Source organism: Mesoplodon mirus, assembly GCF_964341445.2.
Source record: "Mesoplodon mirus genome assembly, chromosome: 3".
NCBI classification, from domain to species: Eukaryota; Metazoa; Chordata; class Mammalia; order Artiodactyla; family Ziphiidae; genus Mesoplodon; species Mesoplodon mirus.
The window spans coordinates 119369837-119386042 of NC_138978.1; the positions used below are offsets into that span (position 1 = coordinate 119369837).

Genomic DNA, 16206 nt, shown 5'->3' on the forward strand with positions numbered 1-16206 from the left:
AGAGAAGGAAAGAAGGAGGGAAAAGAGGAGGGTGGGAAAAGCTCGGAGAGCAAAGTAAGAGCTTGCAATAAGAGAGCGAAAAAGGAGGGAGGGATCCATCTGCGCCCTGCAGAGACTGGCTGGACCAAGGGGTTGAAGTTTATGTCCTTATTGGGCGGAGGGAGGGGGGCCTGGGGGGGCGGGTGAAAAACCAGGAAGTGACAGAGGGTGTTGCTAAGGGTTGGGAGGGGGAGTTTGGGGGGTGGCAGGGGGCGGGGGGAGGGATGGGGGGAAAGCAAGCAGGAGGACAGGTGAGACAGCAGGACAGGTGAGGCGGGCCCTGAGGGGGGGGCGGGTGGGAGCCAGGTGAATGTACGGTTCTCGGCGGCCGAGGGGGGGGCGGGCGGCAGGAGGAGGCAGAGGGCTGCGGAGGAGGAGCCCCCCAGCAGAGAGCGACGAGCCACTGACCGCGGCCTTCTGACCAGGACCGGAGCAGGGCCCCAAGCCCCCGGGCCTGGCGGGGGACGCGCTTCTCCCCACACCCGGAGCCTCAGCAGCTCCAGCCAGCGGACCCAAAGGCAGAGAGGTGAGTGTACCCCACTTTTGTCTCCTGGCTAGAGGTCCCCCATACTCGAGACTGCTGCAGTGTCCTTCGTCCGTCCTGTAAGTGGGACCCCCCCCCCCCCCACACACACACACGCACGCAGACCAGATTCCCACCACTCCCCTTCCCTGTGCCTTCCCAACACTCCGGGTCTTTGGAATTGATTTTAACAGAGAGGAAAGGTAGAGAAGGAACTACTGCCGCCCCCAACCCAGGGCGGAGGGTCCCCAGAAACTTTCTCTGCACTTCTGGGATCAGACAGACTGGCGGCTCCGGGATGCAGAGTGGGTGAGGCGGCGCTGAGCGCTCCCCCAGTCTCCTTCGTGACTTTAGGGGGAGACCCCCGACCCGTCCGAGTTGAGGGAATGGAAACGCTGACGGATTCTAACTAGGACAACGCTCCCCCCCCAACTCCGCGCCCCCTGGCGCGGTGGGTTGGACCCGGGCCAGTTGCATGGGGGGTGGGGGGAGCACAGGAGGAGCCGCGGCTTGGGGGAAAGTTACCGGCTGGACTATTCGGTTTCTTGCGCTTCCAGAGTCGCGCTCTCTCGCTGGTAGTGGGACTCAGCGACAACCTCCGAGCGACATAGAACGACCCCTCTCTCCGCCTCCCCTCAATCCCACTCTCTTCGTTCAGGCTCCAGTACCGCCGCCACCTTTTCAAAGCCAGCTCCGGCCCCCAGAGCCCAAGAGCGAGGGTGGGCGACTGGGAAGAATTCTACCTACTACCCGTCCCCCAACAGGCGCCGGCGCACCTGCCCCTACCCGGAGTGGGGGTCGCTACTGTGTTGTTGTAGAACCTACTCTGAGCGCCGCTGGCAGAGGGCTGCCATTCAAAGGGGTGGGGGGCGCTGCTTTCAATTTCCAGCTTTCTCTCCTCCCACCCCACCCCAAGTAAGAGAGCGACGTGTCCCGGCCAGAGCGAGGGGGGGCCGGGAGTGGGGGGGCGGCGTGGGCAGCGGGTTGTGCCCGGACACGTGCCTGCCCAGGCGCCCCGGCCCTGCTGGTGTTTGGAGAGAGGGCGGGTCCCCTGCCCCCCGCCCCGCACAACCCCCACGTATCAAAGGGCGGCTGAGACGTGGTGAGACCTCGGGGCGCCCTGGGGGGCGGGGGGCGGGGAGCCTGGGTCCGGAGCAGGGGAGGGGCAGAGGCGCGGGTGCTAGCTGACCCACAGGAAACGAGCGCTGCTGACCTAGTTTGGGACACCGGAAGTGGGTGCTGGGGAGAGGGGGAGACCAGCAGGCTGTCCTGGCTTCCGGGCCAGGTGGAGGGCGTTCTTGAATTGACCCCCACCCGAGTGCCTTAGAGACCCCTAGCTGCAGCTGAGAATGGGAATGAGTCAGCGTAGCTATTCCGCCTTCCCCCAACTTATTCCTGGAGGAGGGAGACAGTTTATCAAGGGGCAGGGGGAGCCAGATTGGGCGGTGAGGGGTTAAACCAGGATGGGAACTCTGTTTCCTGAGGGTGCATGTGTGTAGGGGGGTGAGGCCTGGATGATTATGGGGTTGCCTCCTGCTCCCCCCCACACACCAACTGGTTTGGTCACCCCTGTACCCTCCTGGCACTGCTGGGAGAGCTGGCATGGAGTGGGCATCAGGTTGGGAGGGGAGAGTGGGCATATGGAGTGTTGTGCTGGGCTGGAGAGGGACATATTTGTGACTGAGTTTGGGTAACACTTAGTGTTCCTCCTTAGTGGTGACTGGGGAGAAGGGCAGGGGGCTCCCCCTGGAGCAGCTGATGAAACAACAAGAAATCTCTGTCAGTGCCTCCTGGCCCTGGCCCTCGGGACCCCGGCTCCCCCAGCGTGCCTCTGTTACATGGTTGCTGTGGGCACCACACAGCCTGCTGGCACCCCCAGACACTGTCCCCTCCCTTGGGTACCACACCCCCCAGCCTTAGCACAGGGGTCAGGAAGGGGTTAATACCACCCGAAGGGGGCTCTGGGGAAGAAAGAAGGCAGTGCCCACTAGGCTCAGGTGTCAAGGAGAGAGGCCTGCTCTAATGGGGTACTCTCATCACTGCTCAGCTCTGGCTGACATGGACCCCAGGGACTGGGAGACAGGTGCTGACCTCTTCCCCCTTCCCCATGGTGCCCCCTGGCACCCAGGGCCCCCAGCTCCTCCTTGGCCTAGTGCCTGCCCCGGGAGGGCGAGGCGGGCAGCGGGGGCTGGGCTAACAATGCACCATCGGGCCCTTTGTGTGCTTGCACTTGGCACCCTGGGGAAGGGTGGGGGAGGGGGCCCAGCGGGCATGGGGGGCGGAGCGCCTCTGGGGTGGGGACAGTGAAGGCTGGGGGAGAAAAGCAGAGAATGAAAGCAGGTGGGGAGGAAAGGGAAGTAGGTCAGATAGGGTGCTGGCCCCTCATTCCAAGTCAAGGCCTAGAGAACCAGCCCCTGATCCTATGGCTGCCCAGATGGCATCATGCTGCCTGAGGCACAGCCTAGTACTGGGCATTTGGGGTCAGAAGTCACTGCCCAGGGGACTGGTCAGATGGAGGAGGCCTGGCCTGGTACTGCCCCCTTCTTGGTGGCTAAGAGACCCAGTTCTGGCCTAAGGCCGAGGTCCCAAGACTGGTAGTGAATGGGCTCCAGGCAGGGCACTGCCCTCTGATAGAAGCCTCTGGGCCTGCTTCAGGGCTTCCTGCCTCCAGCCTGCTTGGTTCCCTGACCTTCCAAGAGTTAAGACTGCCCTGCCACCAGGGCTTGGGGCCTATGCCTGTTTTGGCCTAGGACTGAAGAGGAGGGTGGGGGAGGAAGGTGGGGACAAGCAGACGGATAGGACCCTGGCATGGGGTGTGCCTGCCCTGGCCTCTTCCCCCTCCTTCTGCTGAGTAAACTCGTGAGTAAACTTGACGTTTTGCCCGGACAGTTTGAAGTTGCCTCGCCGCCCCCCCACCACCACCAGTCCTGCCAACACACAGGCGGCCAGGCGCCAAGGCGGGCCTGGGGAACTTGGGGGAAGGGGTAAGAGCTACTGTTGCCCACCATCAAAGACCTTGGAGAGGCAAGAATGACCCACCACCCAGCCAGACCCAGGTCTTGGCAAGAGTCTTGGCTGGGGCCTATAAGCATCTGTCCCAGAACCTTGGGGAGCCCAGGGAAAGTGGCCTGGAAGCAGAGCCTCTGCCCGCTTCTGACCTCCACCCCCACTAAGAAAAGGCACCCAGCTGCCATCTGGTCCCCTGAGTTGCCACCGTTAATGTTCACAGGCTGCCTGGCACAAGGGGAAAAGCTACCTTTAGCAAATTCCACAGGGACACTGGAAAGGGCCGCCTTCTTCATTCTGTCCCACAGCCTGGGATGGGTGGGAGGCTGGTGGCCTTCCTTGGCATCTTAGCCCTCTCTTCACTGAGGCCTCCCAGTTGTCATGGCCTCAGCCCTAGAGGATGGCATCCTCATTTGCCAGCACAATTCCTTGACCTCACACCTGGGCCTAACCCCATACATGTCTCCCTCCGCCATACCCATCAGGCCTGGCCCTAACCTCCCCCAACCCCTTCCTCTTCCTGCTAGCATCCTAGAACCTAGTCAGCTTTCAGAGCTCTCCAGCCAGCAGATACCTGTGCCAGATCCGGGAGTTGAGGGTGCCCTAGACAAAAGAGGGCTGGTGGCAGGTAAACGGAGCCAGTGACCCCCCAAAACACACCAGTCTACTGTTACTTGACATCACTAATTCCTCTTATGCCTCACCAGACCACCAGAATGGTGCCGAGGCCCAGCAGGGGGAAATGCCTTTCCAGTCCTTGCTGAGCCTCGGAGTGGGGCTCCACCAGGCCCTTGCTTTCGACCTCATGTCTCTGGCTTCAGTTTCCTTCCTGTTTCCACCACTCCCCCCAACTCCTCCCCACCCATATGCCCCTTTCAACAGACATCCTCTCCTCCTTCCTTCCTCCTTTCCTCCCCCTTTGCCTGGGAGCAGGGGTCCTCTCCCCACACCATGGACCTCCTGCCTTGTACCTCTTCTAAACACAGTCCCCTTGGAGATTCATAACCAAGTCCTCTGCTCTGCCCTCCCCACCCCATCAGCAAAGCTCTGGGGAAGAGGAGAGCACTGGGCTTCTCAAGGGAACTACAGCTCCCAAGGTACATGCAAAGCAATTGTGGTGCATACTGGGAGTTGTAGTCCTCCTTGATCTCTCAATTTGGTTAAGTCTGGAAATTTTTCTGGATGGGACTAAAAGTGGACTGGGATGATTTGGAATGTGGGGACCCTCTGCATCCCCCCACCTTGTCCTCACCATCTTGTTCCCACATGCCACCATGTACCCATGATTGACATCCATCCCCCCCAGCTGAGACATGCTACCCATTCTCACCTGAGGGCCCCACCCAAGAGATGCCCACACCCTGCCCTGCTGCCCCTGGCAGGGGTGAAATGGAGGGGCCCCATGAACTCCCTCCCTGCCCCCTGCCCTCTAGGCTGGTTCCCTCCCTTTATGGGGATCAAAGGGCAGAGAGCAGCCCCGCCCCACTCCCTCACAGGCTGCAGGCACTAGGGCACTCAGGAATATCAGGGACTTTGGTGCCCAAGCAAATGCTTGGGCAGGGGGAATGCCGGGAGGCCGGCGCCTGGTGGCAGGGAGAGACACTGGCCCCCGCCTTGGGGAGTGGAGCCTTCAATAACTGCTCATCGAGCTGTCCATAGCCCCCTGGGCTCTTTTTGTGTAGGCCCTAGCCCGTGCGCTGCCTCTTGAGGAGATGGCTTGAGAACAGGGTCTTGTGCCTTATCTGTAGGACCTAAGGGCCTGGGCCCGCCTAGCTGGCACCAAGGCACAGGGTTGACCCTCCCCCACCCGAGGCCCACAGTTGGCATGGGGCGCTGGAAGCCAGGGGGGTAGGAGGGAGAGGAGGGCAGGACTGCCAGCATCCTGGTGGGTAGGTGCCAACCGGGCCGGGAGCTGGTGAGGGGCAGCAGGCCAGCGGCACTGAGCCAGCAGCTGTTGGGGGAAACGGGGGGGGATATTTTAGGGGGCATTTCTGTGGTGCCCCCTCCCAGCCCAGTAGGACTTGGGATGGCCTAGTGTCTGGAGGACCTAGGGCGCGCCCCATTCCAGGAATAAGAGACCCCAGAAGCTGTTTAAGTGGAACTTTGTGGCCCACCCATCTCTGGGCTCAGAGCCCTCCTGAGTTACCCCTCAGGCCCAGGCGGGTCCCACCCAACCGGCCAGGGTGGCGGCAGCTTACGCAAGGGGTGGGGCTAGCCGCTTCCCAGCAGATGCCCCCTCCCGGCTCGTTCCTCTTTCGGTGCCCACAGCTCCCCCCATCTGTCCACCCCCCTCAGGCCAGCTCTGTCCCCCTGATCCTCCTGGCCATTGGGGGCTGGCACAAGTGCTGCCCCCTGGCCTGGTTGGCAGGGGCTGGTGCCCGGGCAAGGAACTGTGGTATGTGAGTGGGTTTGGGGTGAGGCATGGGGAGGGCGGGGTGCTGCCTTGCCCAGCCCCTGAGGGCCCCAGCCCAGTACAGAGTGGGGAGAATTCGGCCAGCTCCCAGGGGTGCTGAGGGACCTACTGCGGTCTGGAGGGCCTCCCTGTGTTCCCCTATTATACTATATGCCCTGAGGGGCTGGGACCTAGGCACCTGTCACCCCTGGCACTGACTGTCCAGGGTTCCCCTCCTCCCGCTTCTGGCCACTGCTGCCTCCTGTGCCCTCCCCTCCCTTCTTCCTTCTCCTGGTCCCACCTCCAGCAGCCTCTCCCATTGCTCCTCCTCACCTCTGTCCTCCTGGACTGTCCCAGCTCCTACCTTTCCTACTGCTCACCTTTTTCCCCTTTTAGGACTGAGAAAGGACGGGCTAGGGTGGGTACAGCTGGGGCTTCGGGCACCACAGGCAGAGACTCTAGGCCCTCTCCCACGCTGCCAGCCCTCTGGTAACCCCTCCCTCCATCTGGGGGGAGGGGGACAGCACCCAGAGGGTTAAGGCTGTAGGGGGGAGGGGCTGGGCCAAGTCGTGGGCGGCCCCTTTGAAGGAGGGAGCTGGAGCGGGGAACAGCCACCCTACCTCCCCCCCAGCCCGGCCCTCCCCCACCCCTCCCAACCTGCTCCCCCCAGGGGCCAAGAGGAGTTGCCGGCAAGGCCCCTCAGCGTTCAGGTGAGTAGGCCACACTCTGGCTTGGGAGATCAGGCCCCAGGGGAGGCTTGGAGGCCTAGAATTGGCCAAGGGTCAGAGAGGGACTGAAAAACAGGCTAGGAAGAAGGTGTCTGAACTTCACAGGGGGCGGTTCAGGAACTGAGGGGCTGAGGAGCTGGAACGTGGGGAAGCTTCTGTGTCTGGGGGACCCAGGAGGACAGGAGAGCAGAAGAAGGGGCCTACGGGAGCCGAGGGGTTGCTGGGCCAGGACAGGAGGTTGGACAGCCTGGCAGGGAGCCGGGCTCCGGGGATCGGGCCGGGGTGTCCTCTGGGGCTGGGGGGCTCAGGTTTCTGCTGGCGGCTTGGCGGGTGTGGGGTTACCAGCCGGCTCGGTTACCCAGCCGGAGACGCTAGACTGGGGGGAGGGGGTGGGCACAGGGCAGACCCTGGCACCCTGTGTGGTCTCCTCAGGCCCTAAGGGTATCTGGCACTGCTCCGGCAGACCCCCGCTGGGAACCCTGATGACCAGGGTCTGTCCAAGTGCACAGTTGCCTGGTCTAGGGTGGGCAGCCTCTGGGGAAAGTCCAGCAGCTCCAGCTCCAGGGCTGGAAATTCTGACGGGCAGAGAGGCCTAGGCTGTCCCCCTCACCCCACCCCACATCCGCTTTCACTGTACCACCCCCCCACCCATCTTCCCCAACTGTCCCCCAAATTTTGGCCCTGTGCTTCATCCAAAATGGGGCCGTGGGTACCTTAAGTGTGACCATCTCATGGCAAGACCAGGCCTTGGAGGGCAGGCCTGGCATCTTGATTTAATTCCTCTTCCCCTCTCCACACTGCGCCTGCCTGGGGAGAAGAGAAGGGATGCTCGGAGCAAGGTGAAATGGAGGAAGTGAGGAGGCTTGAGTGAGAGAACCAAAAGGGAAAAGAAAGGAGAGGTAGGGATGATTCCTCAGAGGCCTAGGGACATAGATGCGGTAGAGAGGAAGCGGGAGCCTCGCAAGGGCTGAAGGAAGGAAAGCAAAGGATGAGTCGCGGAGAGGGGAGACAAGGGTCCGAGAAGGCAGTAAGGGGACAGGAAGAGGCCAAGGAAAGGGGCCAAGAGTGGAGAGGGCCTCATTCCCAAAGGACAAGAGGGGAAGCCTGGGGAAGACGGAGTTGCCCCCATTCCTTCCTCCGCCATCTTTTATCTCCCTCAGATTTCCCCTGATGCGGCCTGAGAGGCTGTGGACCAGGACAGTTGTCATGGAAAGAAAATGTGGGGGGACACTGAGGTCTCCCTCCTGTCAGGAGCTGAAGCACCAGGAATTGGGGATTTTGAGGGAGGAGAGGCTTAACCCCCACGGCACCGGGAAGCAGCCAACTCCCCTTGCCTCCTTCCCCCTTCGTGGCTTGCGGTCTCCCTTCCCCGCCTCGGCCCCCAGGAAGTGTGAGTGCCGGGGGTGGTGAGGTTAGGAGGGGGAAGCGGCCTATGGGGGATGGGGAAGGCATGTACTAGCTTGGAGGGGCTGGGGTGGGGAGGGAAGGGCTCCATAAATGCCTAGGGCATCCCTGGGCCAAGGGCCTCTCCTTCGAAGCCATTCCAGTCCTCAAGGGGATTCACCTCAACCCCTCACCCTGACTTCCCAACTGGGCAGGCCAGATGGCTTCAGCCCCTGGGCCTCAGAGGCCCTAAGAAGGGGTGAGAGAAGCTGGGGAACTAGGATTCCTGGGTCCCTGAGGACTTTGGACTGGCTGTCCTATTGCCCCACCCCCCTGGTCCAGCCACAGGCCAAAGCCCTGGCTTCGTGCAAACTTAGCTCCAAAAAAACAGGAAGAGAACCTGAGGCTGGAGTTGGGGTGGGGGTTGGGGGGGCAGAAAGGAGAAAGAAGTAAGGGGGAAGGGTGGCCGGCCAAGGTGGGAAGAGTGTCAGGCCTCTCCATCACCCTGGCAGGAGGTGTCACAGCCTGGTCCTCATCCTCCCTCACCCCATGTTGCTACACCTGGAGAGGACTGGCCAGGTCCCTCTCAGGCTCTCTGGCAGAGCCCAGAGGTGGGGGCCTCCAAGCCTGGGGAGGGGTGGCTCTGTGTGCCTGTGTCTCAGGCCCATATCTATTTTCTCCGCCGCTAATCCTGTTTCCGCCTGCTGCCCCCCACACTAAGCCTTACTCCCCTAATCCCCAGGGTGTGGGGAAGGGGGGCCAGCTTTATTCAGCTGCCCCGTTCAGGGCCTCATATCCCAGCTCTTCAGCTGGCTCGAGCCGGCAGTGTTGGCCCTGGTGCCCCCAGCCCTGCACTGGCCACTGCCGGAGGTCAGCACCTGGAAAGAGTTCCAGCCTCCTTTTCCTTCTCATGCCAGGGCCAGTGCCCTCTACCTTTTGGTTTCTTGGTGGTGGACACACCTTGGCAGGTGCCCTTGGGCACTGAGGGGTAGGTGATAGGGGCTCCCACCTTTGCCCCCTCCCACCTTTCTAACCCCAAAGTCTTCCCCCCACCAAAGATGGGGCAAGCTTGACTCAGGGCCCAGTTTCAAGAGAGCTGCCCACCGGCTTGGCCGGTCTAGCAGGCCTGACAGTGAGGGGAGCCTGGGGGGGGGTGGCGGGAAAGTGGGGAGAGATGGGGTGGGGCCCCCAGTTCTTCCCCCTACCAGGCAAACAGACCAAACAGACCTTGCCTGGCTCCCTGGCACAGCTGCCCCCCCAGCCACCACACACGCCCATGCCCACAAGGTCTTAGCAAGAGGGGGCATGCCAGGCTGGGTGGGGACACTCATGGGTGTCGGGGGGCTGGGCCCTCTGGGATACAGAGGTGGGAAGGGTGCCCAAGGTGGGGTGGGCATCCTGGCACCAGTGCCCCACCCTGGCAGAAAGAAGGGGGAGGCCTCCACCTCAGCAACCCCTCCCAGATGATGGGGCTAGGAGTATCCCCTTGGCCTGGTTGGCACCAGCCTAGTTCCAGGTGGCACCTAAGTTAGCTTGGGTGCCAGAGCCCTGGGTAAGGGCTAGGGGAGTTTCCCAGAAGCTAGAGAACCATGTGAACACCTCCCCTTCCCACGTGTGTCCTCTGCCTCTCCCCTCCTCCATTGGTACCTTGTGGCCACGGGGTTAGGCCCAAGGGGTTAAACACCCACCCCTGCCCGAGCCCTGAGTGAGTTGCATCGTGAACCAGCCAGAGCCTGTGACCTGACAGCGGGGTCAGCCAATCAGCGCCCCCGCCACACCAAGTTGCCTCGGAGACGGCCCTGGGGTGGGAGAAGGGAGGCGGGCTTAGCAGCGGGAATGGGTGGGGTGTGGAGGGAAGGAGGGAGAGGGATGGGGTTAGTTAGCCACGTGCCTGCGGGTGCCCAGCTCCAGGCCAATGGACATCGAGGACAGCCCCACCCATCCCCCTCAGGAGGGACAGGATTTGCTTGGGCCCAGGAGGGAGCCCACTGCTGCTTGAGTGGCCACTGCTGCTGCCCACCCAATTTTGTTTGTTTCTAAGTCCTGGGGCCATTTGCCTCTTGTACTATTTGTAAAGTACAGGTAGGAGAACCAAAGGAAACTGGGAGTGCTCCCAGACTGCTTGGCCCCCAGGGAGAGAAGTGATTTGGGGACTTAAGGTGGGAAGGGGTGGGCTATCTAAGCGTGTTTGTCTGTGGCTTATGAGCCACATGGGTGCTGCTCACTCATGGCTTCCGTGCAGGCGTTCTGGTGCTGGGACAGGGAGGCAGGCAGAAACAATGCAGTTCTTGTGTCCTCAAGAGGAAACCTGTAGCCCTTGACTCCTCCAACCCCCCCTCCCAAAATCTTCCCCATCAATGGCCAAGACTGAGCAGCTGTTGGGAGTGGCAGAGAAGACACTGACAAAATGTCAGTGGGACTTGCCCTAAGGATCATCTAGGTCAGTCTTTAATTTTACATGAGGAAACAGGCCTCCTCAGGAAAGGAAGTGACTGGTCCAAGGTCATGTAGCTAGTAGTAACCTGACTCCCTGGGGTGATTTGAGGGAGGGAGACAGACTTGTTTCCCAGCAGAGACCATCTGTATAGTGGAATCTGCCTCCATGTGAGGCCTTGTTTCTCCTTGCCAAGGCCAGAACATTTATTGAGCCCCTACTGTGTGTGTTAGGCATTGTGCCACCCACGGTCTCATTTAACCTTCACCACAGCCCTAGGAGTCAGGTGGAATGATCCCATATTAGAGATGAGGAAAGAGGTCCAGAGATTAAATCACTTGTTTAAGGTCACAGAGCTAATCAGCCACAGACTGAGGATTCAAACTCAAGCCTGGATGACTCCAGAGCCCAGCTCTTTCCAGGCCCCAACTCTGTCTCCAGTTGCTCCAGACCCACCAAATAAATGTCAGGGCTGAAGGGCTGAGCCCTTGGGGCATCCATTCCCAGCTCCTCCTTGTACAGTGAGGAGATTGAAGCACAGAGAGAAATGACTTGCCCAAGGTCATTCAGCAAGATAGCAGCAGAATACTTATAAAGATGTTAAAAAATAATAATGATAAATAAATAAATAAATAAATAAAATCTAATGGTATGGTTAAAAAAAAAAAAAAAAGATAGTAGCAGAGCCAGGACTTAAAGCAGATCTCCCCACTTCCAGGCCAGACTCCCTCTACTACCCCTCCCCTCCCCTCCACCAGCCTCAGGATTGCTGGCAGCTCTGCACCTTCTTTGGCTCTACCTTGGAGGGGAAAGCATAGAGGGTGAAAGATGGTCCTCTGGAGAGGGGGGACTCTCCTGACTGGATGGGAATGGGGAGGGAGAGGTGGTGGTGGTAGCCCAGTGGGGGAGGGGTGGGACTGGAACTTGGCCTATTGGCAGTGGGAGAGGGGGCGGGGACGATGCTTATCGGTGCGGGGCAGGAAGCACCCGCGCCAGCCAGCGACACCCCAGCAAAGGGTGGCTGCTCCTTGGCCCCATGGGGGAGGGGAGGATGTGGGGGGAGGGATGCTGGGAGCTGTGTTTCCCTTTTGGCCTCTAGAAGGGGGGATCTAGAAGGGGAGATGAACTTTTAGTGGGTGGGGAAGGAGGAGGAGGAGGGTGCTGGGAAGCCACCTCTCAGGTTTGCATAGTGTTTTACTGTACACCAAATGCTTTAGGGAGATAACATAAGTTAAAGCACCTGACCTTGCCTTGAACAGTCCTTGGCGCAGTGTGAATCTGAACTCTCTCATTGGCCTCTCTCTGGGCTGAGAGGAGGTTCCATCACAAATACCCCACTTTTCAGATGACTGAGGCTGGCTGCCAGAGCCACCCAGAGTCCTTCAGCCAATTCTTCATGAAGCCTGAACCAGAACCCAGGCATCCTTTCTCCCAGTCCAGTGCTTCTTCCAAAGGGATGGGGAATGGGGCAGGTGAAGCAGACGGGTCTCTAGGAAAGGCCAGAAAGGCAGGGCTCCTGCTCTCACAGAGGCAGAACAGTGCACAGTGGTTAAGAACACGGACTCTGGGCCCATCGCCTGGCTTTGAACCTCTTCTGCAATTAACATAGAAAGTCGCTTCACCTGTCTGCACCTCAGGTTCCTGTCTGTGAAGTGAATGCTAACTGTTACTTTAGAAGGTTGTGGAAGATGAAGTGGGTGTAAAGTACTTAGAAGACCGTCTAAATAGTCTGTAGTCACCTGGCCAACATTGGTATGTATTCCTTCCCTGGACCACCTTGCAGGGCTGAGCGCTCTTAACCTCCCTCTCTACTTGACTCTGCAGGAGAAGATGGGGAGCCCCGAGGACGACCTGATCGGGATTCCGTTCCCAGACCACAGCAGTGAGCTCCTGAGCTGCCTCAATGAGCAGCGCCAGCTGGGCCACCTATGTGACCTCACCATCCGGACACAGGGCCTTGAATACCGCACCCACCGGGCTGTGCTGGCTGCCTGCAGCCACTACTTCAAGAAGCTCTTCACTGAGGGTGGTGGCGGGGCAGTCCTGAGCGCTGGGGGCAGCGGGGCGGCTGCCGGGGGAGCAGGGGCCGGCGTGTGTGAGCTGGACTTTGTGGGGCCGGAGGCGCTGGGTGCCCTGCTCGAGTTTGCCTATACAGCCACACTGACCACCAGCAGCGCCAACATGCCGGCAGTGCTCCAGGCTGCGCGGCTGCTGGAGATCCCGTGTGTCATCGCTGCCTGCATGGAGATTCTGCAGGGCAGCGGACTAGAAGCTCCCAGCCCTGACGAGGACGACTGTGAGCGAGCTCGCCAGTACCTGGAAGCCTTCGCCACAGCCACAGCTTCAGCCTCGGGAGTTCCCAACGGTGAAGACAGCCCTCCACAGGTGCCCCTCCCACCGCCGCCACCGCCCCCTCGGCCTGTTGCCCGCCGCAGCCGCAAGCCCCGAAAAGCTTTCCTGCAGACCAAGGGGGCCCGGGCAAACCACCTAGTGCCTGAAGTGCCCACAGTGCCCACCCATCCCTTGACCTACGAGGAGGAGGAGGAGGCAGCAGGCAGAGTGGGCAGCAGCGGGGGCAGTAGGCTGGGGGACAGCTACAGCCCTCCCACAGGGACTGCCTCACCCCATGAGGGGCCCCTGAGCTATGAGGCCTATGAGGGTGAGGAAGAAGAGGAGGAGCTGGCATATCCCCCGGCCTATGGGCTGGCGCAGGGTGGCGCGCCCCCGTTGTCCCCAGAGGAGCTGGGCTCAGATGAGGATGCCATCGATCCTGACCTGATGGCCTACCTGAGTTCCCTACACCAGGACGCCCTGGCACCAGGCCTAGATGGCCAGGACAAGCTGGTGCGCAAACGCCGCTCCCAGATGCCCCAGGAGTGCCCGGTCTGCCACAAGATTATCCACGGGGCTGGCAAACTGCCACGCCACATGAGGACCCATACGGGTGAGAAGCCCTTCGCCTGTGAAGTCTGCGGCGTCCGTTTCACTCGGTGAGCACCAGTGGGGAAGGGGTGCAGCAGGGGCTATGTCGAGTGGGAGGGAGGAAGGGATTATGAGACCTGAGGTGTGGAAGCAGGTGATCCTGGAGGGACTGGGGTGGTGATGCCCAGGGTGAGGAGAGAGACCAGGATAGGGAGACCAGGAGAAAGAAAGTCAAGGGAGGTAGGTCTGGGGCATGAAAGATTTGGCTGTGCTGGAGGCAGAGTGGGTGGTGGCCGGGCCCAGTTAAGCTGCTGGCAAGTCAGCAAGGGTCTCCTGGGGCAGTAATAGGGAAACAAATGGTGGGGGACGGGAGTGGGACAAGGCCTGGGAACCCGGCCAGGATGACCCAGGGATCACATCCTGAACCGTTTCCTTGCCCCTCCCCCTTGCCTGTGCCAGGAATGACAAGCTGAAGATCCACATGAGGAAGCACACAGGAGAGCGCCCCTACTCATGCTCGCACTGCCCAGCCCGCTTCCTGCACAGCTATGACCTCAAGAACCACATGCACCTGCACACAGGGGACCGGCCCTATGAGTGCCACCTGTGCCACAAGGCTTTCGCCAAGGAGGACCACCTGCAGCGCCACCTCAAAGGCCAGAACTGCCTGGAGGTGCGCACCCGGCGGCGCCGCAAGGACGATGCGCCCCCTCACTACCCCCCGCCCTCTGCCGCCACCCCGACCCCTGCTGGCCTCGACCTCTCCAATGGCCACTTGGACAATTTCCGACTCTCTCTGGCTCGATTCTGGGAGGAGCCAGCCCCTACTGGGCCCCCAGTCTCCACCCCGGGGCCCCCTGATGACGATGAGGAGGAGGGGGCACCCACCACACCTCAGGCTGAAGGTGCCATGGAGTCCTCTTAAAGAGGGACGAGTGGCCGAGCTGGAGCAGCACGGGGCCGGGATGCCCATGCTGAGCAGCGGGAGTGTGCAGCAGAGACGGCGCTGGGGTCCGGGCACTGAGCCTCCCTGGCATCGGAAATTGGGCCCTTCCCTCAGAGCTCTCATTCCAGTTCCAAGCTGAGAAGGTTTTGGGGCAGAGGCTCCCCAGATTGGGGTGCTCTCCCAAGGGAGTGATACATACGATATTATGTATATATTTACAGCTCCATTGTAAAGGTGGGGTCCCTGTCCCCAGCTGCTCCTGGGGAGTAGAAGCAATAATGGATTTCTGATTTGTGGGGTCCCTCTTCGGCTATGCGGGTTTCTAGGGGGTGGGGGGCTTGGGACCAAAGCCTTGCCCTGCCCCCATGCCCCTTGGGGTTTTGGCTGTGTAAGGGGGTGAAGGACTGCCCCTCCCTTTCGAGACCCCTCCTTCCTGGTTTCTGTTCCCTTTTCCTGGCAGTGAATTATGCAAAGGGGGGCGGCAAAGGAAGGGTAAGTGGGGGAAAGCAAGGTAGAAGCTTGAAAGACTGGGGGACTGGGCCTGTAAGGAAGGAGCCATCCTAGTCCCCCTCCGCCCTGCTCCCAGCGCTGAGTCATGGGGTCCTGGAGAAGGGGGCGGGGTGGCCTGATTGGTTCGCCCGCCCCTGGGGGCAGCGGGAGGGGCCCCGCCCAACTACGGGAGCTGCTGCTGGTTCTCCTCCCCTCCCCTCCCCTCCCCTCCCGAGTCGCTGGGCAGGGAATGTCTTGTTCCCGCCGCTCCCTCCCCGGGGCCAGAGGGCAGGGCGGGCCGGGCGGTGGCCTACCCTCTTCTCCTCCTCCCCGCCCAGGTGCAAGCCGGAGCCGCCGACACCGCTGCCGCCCCTGACTCACGCCGCCCCCGGGCTGGCGCGGTGCAGGGTGTGGGACAGGGTGAGGGGTTGGGGGCAGCCTTGCGGAGAACGGGAGAGCCGGCGCCATCTGGCGGCCGTGCCCTGCGCGGGCGAGCGCCCCTGGCGGCCACTTCCAGCGAGCCGTCTTCTCTCAACCTCCACCACCCCAGCTGGTGAGCGGCGCCCCCTTGCCAAGGCCGGGGCAAATAGCTTCTTGCTTGGCCGCAAGGAAGGTGGGCTGCGGACCTGTGGGAAAGGGATCCTTTCCCCAGACCCTTGCCAGCCGGGCTTCCTGTTGGGTCGAGGAGAGTAATCCCCTCACTCTACCCTTAGGATTGAATCCACCCCCGGTCTGTACATAGCCTTTTCTGTTGGTCTTGTTGAAATCTAGTTGCAGATTTTTAACTACCCAATTCTGCTGGGGGTGGGGGTATCTCCTCCCCGCCTTCCTCGCTGGGTGCTGGACCCCATTCTGCCTGGGCTCTGCCTTGCACTATTTCCCCTCCCTGGCCTGGCGGCTCCTCCCCCTCCTTAAAAGGGGTAGGTTCAGGGGCCCGGTGCTCTCCCTCCCCCCCATGCACCCCCATGCCCATTTGCACAGCTGCCCAGGTACCCCCAATAGTGGGGGGGGTCACAGGGAGGGGGTAGCGGGACCAGTCCTTGTATCTATTTAAAAAGTGATGATGTAATATATTGGGGTAGGGGGAGGTCGGGTTGCCCTGGGCCTCATCTTAGCATTTCAGGTGATGGGAGAGCCCAGGGCTGAGGAGACCTGGGGCCTAGCCCCAGGGAGTGAGGACAATGTGGCCTCCCCCCTCCCCCCTTGCGGCTTCTCCATTCAGTGCCTTACGGGGTGGGGGGGAGGCAATCCCCCCTCCCCTGTTCCCCTCCCCTTGCCCTGCCCCCCACCTCGGGTGTAAGTGACAGGAAGAAATAATAATTTAAGATTCACACTTGTGTCCAC

General features: G+C 61.1%; 1 protein-coding gene across 5 annotated transcripts; it reads left to right on the forward strand.

Annotated features, from left to right (window-relative positions):
• Positions 1 to 207: 207 nt before the first annotated feature.
• Positions 208 to 16195, forward strand: ZBTB7B (zinc finger and BTB domain containing 7B). 5 transcript variants are annotated; one of them, XM_082613192.1, is made up of 4 exons: positions 208 to 290; positions 465 to 565; positions 12330 to 13495; positions 13887 to 16195. In XM_082613192.1, exons 3-4 carry the CDS (start codon positions 12336 to 12338, stop codon positions 14350 to 14352), a joined length of 1626 nt encoding a protein of 541 aa, XP_082469318.1. In that variant the 5' UTR covers positions 208 to 290; positions 465 to 565; positions 12330 to 12335; the 3' UTR covers positions 14353 to 16195. The 5 variants fall into 5 exon arrangements, with proteins under 5 accessions (XP_082469318.1, XP_082469317.1, XP_082469319.1 ...); XM_082613191.1 differs by having other exon boundaries at positions 227 to 307; XM_082613193.1 differs by lacking the exon at positions 465 to 565 and having other exon boundaries at positions 254 to 307.
• The last annotated feature ends 11 nt before the right edge of the window (positions 16196 to 16206 follow it).